This window comes from Myotis davidii, unplaced genomic scaffold, assembly GCF_000327345.1.
Source record: "Myotis davidii unplaced genomic scaffold, ASM32734v1 scaffold1627, whole genome shotgun sequence".
Taxonomy (NCBI): Eukaryota; Metazoa; Chordata; class Mammalia; order Chiroptera; family Vespertilionidae; genus Myotis; species Myotis davidii.
Window position 1 is genome coordinate 138,543 of NW_006298361.1, and position 10,249 is coordinate 148,791.

At 36.8% G+C, this 10,249-nt stretch overlaps 1 protein-coding gene across 1 annotated transcript in view; it reads right to left on the bottom strand.

The window, feature by feature from the left end:
- The window catches only part of LOC102769157 (transcriptional regulator ATRX), a 114,945-nt gene that overhangs the window by 78,275 nt on the left and 26,421 nt on the right, over nt 1-10,249 (bottom strand). The window contains exons 8-10 of the mRNA XM_006774061.2: nt 2,482-2,612; nt 1,889-1,977; nt 1,592-1,764 (exon numbers count right to left, since the gene is read on the bottom strand). Coding sequence (XP_006774124.1) covers nt 1,592-1,764; nt 1,889-1,977; nt 2,482-2,612 — 393 coding nt within the window. The remainder of the gene's footprint in view (nt 1-1,591; nt 1,765-1,888; nt 1,978-2,481; nt 2,613-10,249) is intronic.

The window sequence follows — 10,249 nt, forward strand, 5'->3', positions numbered from 1 at the left end:
ATATTCGTAACCATGACATGCAATCTCAAATGGGCAGATATTGCAAACAATTTACAACACTGGCAAAAAGTTGAAAACAGACCTGACTTGGTAGCCAGAGTTTTTAATATTAAGCTGAATGCTCTTTTAAATGGTATCTGTAAATTCCATTTATTTGGCAAGGTAATAGCTAAAATTCATGTCATTGAATTTCAGAAATGCCGAGTGCCTCACGCTCACATATTATTGATATTAGATAGTGAGTCCAAATTACGTTCCTCTAATTAATTCCCTTTCAATGTGCATGAATTCCGTGCACCAGGCTACTAGTTCATTTATAATTGTGAGATGAGAGACTGCAGATGATTTTAAGTGAAAAGGCAGACTGGGAGAGCAAAGGAAGATATAACAGGAGCTTCCTATTTCCTTAAATTAAACTATAAACCTTCCTTTAGTATTCTTAGAAAAATATTCTTTAAATGTAATTGGAAGTTGAATGCTGATAACAAACTGCCTTTATGGAATAACAAGAGAGAAAAAAACAAGGAGGGAAATTTTGTAGTTTAATTTTTACTATTTCCCTGATTTCTTAGAGAAGACAGAGGCTGTGGTTAGGCTGCCATCTATCTATTCGAAGGAGGTACTACTGAAGAGAGAAATGTTTATCAAGGAATCACCAAATAAGTTCATCTGCACGCCTAAGACCAGCCAAGCGTGTTTGAGTACAGGATCATTCACCTAGTTAGCACCTATATCTCTCTTCAGTTCATAGTCAACAGCTTTCTTCATGACTTCCAAATGCCAACTATTTAGAGCTATTTACACTGTTTTGTCTTTAAATATTTGATATTTCAAATATTCAGATATTTGGTCCCAGTTTTAGACCAGACATCCAGTGAGGCTGTACCAGGAGAATATGGAGCCTCAATACTAATTCTTTAAATATAGGTAACAGGTAAAGACAACTCAAGCCTTTGGGAGTTCAGTCAAAACCTTCACTGTGTGTATACTCATGCACAAGAGAAAAAAAGTAAAAGAGGTGACACAAACTGTACATGACACAGAGGAAACCTAGACAATTATAAATTTTTAAGAGTTACAAAGGAAAAAGACTAAACCATTAAAAATAATTTCACTATATAAAATCAATTATAATGATACTTGATTCCTTGAAATTCTTTCAGTTATTTATACATAGTTAAGAGAAATTACCATGATAGTTTTGAGATTGAATGTATCTAGGTCAGAATCCAACTTCTACCAATCACTTATAAAAATAAAGATATAAACAACATTGCAAGACTGCTCAAGAAGTAAGCTAACATATGAAGTAAAAGTAATACAGAGTTTACATTTATACATGTAAATAAACATTACTTTTTCTTTCCTATGAAATACAAGAGAGAGCACAAGGCTTGCTTTTTTTTAATGAGTTATCAGATATTTATTATTATTATGTGTTCCATGATTATTCTGCATGCTTACCAATTGAGAAAGGATATGCCTCTGGCCAACAAGAGAGGATGATTAATAATTGAAAAAAAGGACTGACATGATAATGACATATTTCTAAACAATGTTCAAGGATAAAGACAACATTCATTAGACTTACTTTCTTCCGTCTTTATAGAAACCGAGGGATTGTTTCCTGTTTCATCCACATTTCCTTCACCACCTCCTCGAGATCTTGAATTCCACACTTTAATGACTTCAACATCATTGTCACTGCCACTTCCACTTGAGCTACTATCTTTTTTCCCCTTTTTCCCTTTTGTTTTCTTCTTTCTGAAAAAGAACAAATTCAAACAAATAGAAAAGTATAGTAAACATATAAGTGCCAATTATGAGAACAATCAATAAATAGGGAGTTTTAATATGTCAACACAAGGCACAAAAGTATTCAATTTACTTTGCATAATCATCGGAGCTTAAACTCATGGAGGTTTCATCAGAATCTGAAGCTATAAATTCATCCATGCTGTCTTCATCAAAATATCCCTAGGGAAAAAAAGATGAATGTTTTAATAGTTTATTTCAACTTATACTGGAAATTATAATATTGTTCATTTATTTCTTAAGAATAAGTCAATTGTCATGAGATAAGGAAGAACTAAAGATCTATCACGAATTAGAAAAATAAAGGAGACATGACAGATATGACTATTAAATGCAATGTGAGGTCTTAGCTTGATCATAAAAAAGAAAAAGTACAAAAACTACGAAAATCCAATTGAATTCTGTTGTTCAGTTAATAATGTTAATTTCTTACTTTTGATCACTTTGCTATGATTATGAGAAATGTTAAGATTAACATTTAATATTCATGTTATAATCATAATGCATTCAAACGGAAATTAACTAGAAATAAAATACATGAATTATTATACCACAAATCAAAAGAAAATTCAAATATACAGTAAGTGTACATACATCAACCTTTTTCCTAAAGTTATTCTGCTTCCAACAGATACCTTTTAATAAATCTTAGGTTACTTGACTTACCTTATTTTCTTTGCTAATGTAGTCCAGCTGTAAACACCAAGGATGAGTCCAGATTCTACTTAACATCTGAAAATCTTGGAAAAGTTTTGCACCTGCTTTTCCTCTTCCACCTTCACTGCTATTACCTACACCTGATCAAAAGAAAAATAGTTAATGTTAAGACATAAGAAGATCTATTTCAACCTAGGTGTTTCTAAAACAGAGGTTTTAATAATCTATTCTATGAACTCCTTTGGCAGTGCTTACAATAATGTTTTCAATTACATAAAATAAATAGAATTGAAAAAGAAATCCATTATATAGAAATTATAAAAATACTAAAAAAGTGATATCGTAATATGTGTAATTTATTAATGCATTAAATAAAAAATATAGCAGCAAGTCCAATAATTACATGAAAATTTGAAGTATTGTTAATGGTAAATAATTTTGAGATATCATTAATATACAGAAATATATGATTTATATTGGTAACAAAGTCAGTTATCAATACTACTACTGTGGTTTGCTGCATACCTTTGAAACTGGAAAAAATGCTACACTTTTGTTGGAGGGTAGTGAAAATGAAAAAGGAATTTTTCTTATTCAGGTTCATATACCCCTAAATTCTATCCACTGGACCCTAGATTACAAACTCTTGTTTTATTGTTATTTTTTAATAATAATTTCATTTTTCAATTGCAGTGAACATATAATAGTATTAGTTTCAGGTGTACAACATAGTTATTAAACATTTACATAACTTACTAAGTGATCCTGATAAGTCTAGTACCTATCTGACAACATACACAATTACTACAATATTATTGACTCTATTTCCTATTATGTATTTACATCCCTGTGATGATTTTTATAACTGGCAATTTCTAGATCTTAATTCCTAAACCTTTTTCATGAATGCGCCCCCCTCAACCAACTCCCATCTGGCAACCATGAGTTTGTTCACTGAAAATATCATTCCATTTCTGTTTGTTCACTTGTTTTTTTTTAGATTCCACGTAAGTAAAATCATATGGTATTCATCTTTTTCTGTCCGACTTTTTTTACTTAGCATAATATCCTCTAAGGTCCATCCATGCTGTCACAAATGGCAAGATTTCGTTTTTTTATTGCTAAGTAATTTTCCATGGTAGGTATGTATGTAGGTACATATGAATGTGTGTGTGTAAATATCTTCTTTCTCAATTCATCTATTGATTCCACACCTAGGATGTTTCCATATCATGGCTATTGTAAACAATGCTGCAATGAATATAGGGGTGCATGTATATTTTCAAATTAGTAATTTTGTTTTCTTAAAAGAAATACCAGAAAGTGGAATTGCTGGATCATATAGTAGTTGTATTTTTAAATTTTGAGGACCCTGCATACTGTTTTCCATAGTTTCTGTACCAATTAATAATGCCACTGCCTGGCCAGCATGGCTCAGTGGTTGAGTGTCGAACTATGAACCAGGAAGTCACAATTCGATTCCCAGTCTGAGCACATGTGGTTGGCGGGCTTGATCACCACAATGGAGTGTGCAGAAGGCAGCCAATCAATGATTCTTTCTTATCAATGATGTTTCTATCTCTCTCTCTCCCTCTCCCTTCCTCTCTGAAATCGATAAAAATATATATATTTTATAAAAACAATGCCACGAAAAGTGCACGTGTTCCCTTTTCTCCATATCCTTATATCACTTGCTGTTTATTGACTTTTTGATAAGATATATTTTTAAAGGTCTGAGGGGATAAGTGGTTTTTATTTGCATTTCCCTGATGCTTAGTGTTATCTTTTTATATGTCTGCTGGCAATTAAATTGCCTTAGGAGAAATGTTTATCCATGTCCTCTGCCCTTTTTTTTTCTTAATCCTCACCGGAGGATTTTTTTCCATTGCTTCTTAGAGAAAGTAGAAGCAAGATAGAGAGAAACATCGATGTGAGACAAATCGATTGGTTGCATCCCCCATATCCCCAATCAAGGCGAGAGATCAAGGCCGCAACCAAAGTACATGCCCTTGACTGGAATCGAATCCAGGACCTTTCAGTCAGCAGGCCAACGCTTAATCCACTGAGCCAAACTGGCTAGGGCTCCTCTGCCCATTTTTAAATAGAACTGTTTGTTTTTTAAGTTGAGATGCATGAGTTCTTTATATATTTTGAATATTAAGGTCTTCTCCAATATATCAATAGCAAATCTCTTCTCCCATTCACTAGGCCAGTGGTCGGCAAACTGCGGCTTGCAAGCCACATGCAGCTCTTTAGCCCCTTGAGTGTGGCTCTTCCACAAAATACCAACTTCTGCATATGGGCCACAAAGTTTAAATCGCACTGTACGTGCACGCCTGCACGTGGTATTTTGTGGAAGAGCCACACTCAAGGGGCCAAAGAGCTGCATGTGGCTCACAAGCCACAGTTTGCCAACCACTGCACTAGGCTATCTCTGCGTTTTGCTGATAACTTCTTTCTCCCTGTAGAAGCTTTTTAGTTTGATGTAGAGCCATTTGTTTGTTTTTGCTTTTATTGGCCTTCCCCAAGGAGACATATAGAAAAAGATACTGATTGCTAAGACAAATTTCAGAGAACTCAGTGCTTATGTTTTCTTCTAGGAGTTTTAAGGTTTCAGATGTTACATTTAAGACTTTAATTAATTTTGACTTTATTTTTGTACTGGAGGCCCAGTGCACGAAATTCGTGCACAGAGGTTGGTGGGGGAGGGCTGAGCCCGGCCTGCACCCTCTCCAATCTGGGACCCCAACTGCCTTCACCTGCAGGCCCGGTCAACCCTAACTGCCCTGCCCTGAAGGCTTGGTCGCCCCTAACTGCCCTCCCCTGCCAGCCTGATCTCGCCCACAACTGTCCTCCCCTGCTGGCCATCTTGTGGTGGCTATCTTGTGACAACATCGCGGTGGCCATCTTGTGACGATGTCCCACGACGCCACCTAGGCTTTTATTATATAGGATATGGTTTAATTTGTCCAGTTTCATTTTTTGGCATGGATCTGGTCCCGTTTTCCCAACTATGCTTTTACAGAGACTATCATTTCCCCATTGTATAATCTCTCATTTGTCATACATCAATTCACCAAGGAAAACACACAGAAATCTCTCACATTTCTGCACACTAATAGCCAATGATCAAAAAGAGAAATTAAGAAAAGGATGTCATATGTAATTGTATCAAAAAGAACAAACTAACTAGGAATAAATTTATTCAGTGAGGTGAAAAACATATACTCTGAAAACTCTAAGATATTGAAAAAATAAATTAAAGAGGGACACAAATAAATGGAAGGAAATAATGTTCATGTATTGGAAACATCAATATTAAAATGTACATACTACCCAAAGCAATCTAATGACTCAATGCAATCACTACCTGATTCCAATGATATTGTTTCCAGAACTAGAAGAAAACCTAAAATTTACATAAAATCACAGAAGACCCCAAACAGAAAGCAATCGTGTTTTTTTTTTTTAATTTTAATATTTTAGTTCTGTTTACTGGGATGACATTGACTTTTAAAAATTTTAACTGTTCAAAGTATCACATATGTCTCCTTTTTATCTGCATTGACCCCATCCAGCCCACGCCTGACCCCTGTCCCAGGTCTTCATCATACTATAGTTTGTATCCATGGATTATGCATATATGCATCCCAGTTCTTAAGTTAATCTCTTCTGACCCACCCCATCTTCCCTCTTAGATTCCACAGTGTGTTCCATGCTCCTATGTCTCTAGATCTATTTTGTTCAACTGTTTATTTTGTTCATTAGATTCCACATATAAATGTAATCATGTGACACTTGTCTTTCACTGACTGGCTTATTTCAATTAGCATAATACTCCCCAGGGCCCTCCATGCTGTCTCAAAAGGTAAGAGGTCCTTCTTTTTTACTGCTGCATTGTACTCCATGGTGTAAATGTACATCTTTTTTTATCCATTCATCTGCTGATAAGCACTTGGACTGATTCTAGATCTTAGTTATTGTAAATTGCTCTGCTATGAAGATAGGGATACATATATTCTATTTGATTGGTATTTGAGGATTCCTAGGATATATTCCAAGAAGTGAGATCACTGGGTCAAGTGGGAGTTCCATATTTGATTTTTTTAGGAATCTCCATATTGTTTTCTATAATGGCTACACCAGTCTGCATTCCCACCAGCAGTGTACTAGGGTTCCCTTTTCTCCATATCCTCACCAGCACTTGTCATTTGTAGATTTCTTAATGGTAGCCATTCTAAAAGGTGTGAGGTAATAACCTATTGTCGTTTTTATTTGCATCTCTCTGACTTTGGACATTTTTTCATATTTCTCTTGTCCATCTGTATGTCCACTTTGCATAAGTGTCTATTTAGGTACTTTGCCCATTTTTTAATTGGATTGTTTGTCTTCCTTTTATTACTTTGTATGAGCTTCTAATATATTTTGAATATTAACACTTTATCAGATGTATCACTGCCAAATATGATCACCCATACAATGGGCTTTTTATTATGGTGAGGTATGATTACTCTATTCCCACTTTGCAGAGAGTTTTAATCAAAAAGGAGTGTTGGATTTTGTTCAATGCTTTTTCTGCATCTTTTGATATGATCATGTGATTTTTGTCTTTCAATTTATGTGATGTATCATATTTATTGATTTGTGAATATTGTACAAGCCTTGCATTGCTTGAATGACTCCCACTGGGTCATGGTGTATGACCGTTGAAATATACTGCTGGATCCAATTTACTAATATTTTGTTGAGGATTTTAGCATCTATGTTCATCAAGGATATTGAGCTATAATTCTCTTTCTTTGTAGTGTCTTTACCTGGCTTTGGCATTAGGATCATGCTGGCCTCATAAAAAGAGCATAGAAGTGTTCCTTGCTCTTGGGATTTTATGAAAAGTTTAAGGATATGTATTAGTTCTTCCTTGAATGCTTGGTAATACCCCCCTGGAGAAGCTGTCCAGACCAGGGATTTTGTTTGCTGGGTTGTTGTTTTTTAAATAACTGCTTCAATTTCAGTTGTTATTGGCCTATTCAGGTTTCTGATTCTTTTTAATTCATTTTTAGAAGATTGTATTTTTCTAGAAATTTGTCCATATTACCCATGTTGTCCAACTTGTTAACATAGAGTTTGTTCACAGTATTTTCTTACAGTCCTTAATATTTCTTTGGGGTCAATTGTTACTTCACTGATTTCACTTCTGATTTTATTAATTTAGGTCCTCTCCCTTTGTTTCATGATGAATCTGTTTAAAGGTTCATCATCTTGTTTATCTTTTAAAAGAACCAGCTCTTGGTTTCATTGATTTTTTTTGCATTGTTTTTTTTTTTAGTCCCTATGTCATTTATTTCCACTGTAATCTTTACTATTTATTTCCTTTTACTTACTTCGGGCTTTTCTTGTTGTTCTTTATTTCTTTAAGTTGTAAGGTTAGTTTATTAATAATTTTTCTTATTTTCTGAGGCAGGCCTGTAGTGCTAAGACCTTCCCTCTCAGGAATGCTTTCGCTGTGTCCAAGAGATCGTGGGTTGTTGTCATTATTTCTTCAAATAGGTTTTTAGTATCTTGCTCTCTCTCTTCTACTGGCACCCCCATAATGCAAATATTGGTATGCTTGAAGTTGTCCCAGAGGCTCCTTACACTAGCTTCATATTTTTGGAGTCTTTTTCCTTTTTGCTCTTCTGGTTGGCTGTTTTTTGCTTTCTCATATTTTAAGTTGTTGATTTGATTCCCAGAATCCTCTACTCTACTGTTCAATCCTTGTATAGTATTCTTTGTCAGTCAGTGTTTGCTTAATTTCTGACTGGTCATTTTCCATTTGTTGGGGCATTCTTACTAAGATCCTTGAAAGTCTCACTAAGTCCTTGGAAGTCCCAAGAAGATTCTTGAGTAACCTTGTAACTGTGGTTTTGAATTCTATATCCAGTAGTTTGCTTTCTTCCATTTCTTCCATTTCCTCATTTTGGCTACATCCCTGTGTTTGTTTATATGCATTGGGTAGAGCTGCTATGTCTCCTTGAGTAGAGTGGCCTTGTGTAGTAGGTGTCCTATAGAGCCCAGTGGCTTAGCCTACCCAGTCACCTGAGCTGGGCACTCTAGGTGTGCCCCTTTGTGGGCTCCTTGCACAGTCTTATTGTAGTTGAGACTTGAATGGCGTTGGTGTTCCTGGGAGGAATTGACCTCTAGGCCAATTGGCTGTGGGGACTAGCTGCTACTACAGTGGGAGAGCTGCTGTGCAGGACAACCCTATGGAGCAGGACTTGCTTCAGTGGGACTTTGGTCCTCACTGAGTCTGCCCCATGAGTGTGTAGCTTATGATGTGTAGACTTGTAATTTTGTATGATCTGACATTGACCATTGGGTGCACTGGCTCTTGGGTCTTCAGGGAGCTACAGAGATCTTCAGATTCGTCCTGTTTGTATTCAGTTTGGAAGTGCCCACGTGAGGCCAAGCTGTGAAGCAAGGCAGGCTGGTGCTGGTGCCAGGTCTTGGGCCTTTTATTAATAGGTTTGGGGCTCCCTGACCCAGCTGTAGCTTGTTTGAGAGAGTTTAGCAAGGTCTGAAGCCAGAACAATGACAGGCCACCCATATGCAGACCGCTGCACATAGGTTGGAAGGAGCTGCAAATTAGACAGGGCAGGGTCTCAGGGAATCACCAGTGCGGAGCAAAGAGAAATGGCTGCCAGTCATCCCTGCCACAGGTGAGCTTCCAGCATAGGAATAATGACGCCTGAGAGCACCTTCGACTGGGAGATATCAACCCCCAAGTTCCTGCCCCAATGCCAGGCAATCCAGTTCCTCCTCGTATGTGTCTGTGTTCCCCAGAGCCTCACCCTGCCACTGAAGCTCAGAGGAAGCAGGACCTTGTAAGTTCAGTTTGTGTGCTAGGTCTTTGAGAGGATCAGCTGTGTCTCCAGCTGCCTCTGTGTCACTGAGCCCCAATCCCCACTGGTTTTTGCAGCCCATAATTACAGGTACTACTTTTCCCAGCTCTGGGAGCCTGGGCTGGGGGTCTAATGTGAGGCTGGGACCCCTTGCTCCTCATAGGGAGCCTCTGCAGAGACAATCTCCCTACCAATTAAAAAAATGGTACACTTGAGTTTCAGTCCAACAAGTTTCATGCCTCTGCCTCTCCTACCAGTTTCAATGTGCTTTCTTCTTTACTTCTCTAGTTGTAGGAATTCAGCCAGCTTTCAGGCCATTACGATGATGGGTGTTCTTTATTTTAGTTGTAATTTTGATGTGGCTGTGGCAGATGGCGAGTACAAGCAGTTACCTATGCCATCATCTTTGTTCTCTGCCTGCTATCATTTCAAAATTCTTGAACTTGTAGAGACTTGTTTTGTTTCCTAACATGGGATACGGTCTATCTTTGAGAATGACCCATATGTGTTTGATAAGAATGTATATTCTGCAGCCTTGGGGTGCAATGTTCTGTAAATGTCAATTAAATCCATCTGATTCAGTGTGTCATTTAGTTAGAGTCACTGTTTCCTCATTTATTTTCAATCTGGAAAATCTATGCAGTAAAATCAGTGGTGTTAAAGTCTCCTAATATGACTGTATTGCTGTAGATCTCTCCCTTAAAGTCCTCCAGAATTTGTACTATATATTTCGGTGCTCCTATATTGGGTGCATATATGTTTACCAGGGTTATATCTATCCCTTTAGTGTGACCTTTATTGTCTCTTGTTATGGCCTTCATTTTGAAGTCTCTTTTGTCAGATATGAGTATTGCTATCCCACATGTGTGTTTTTATATTTCCATTTGTATGGAAAAATT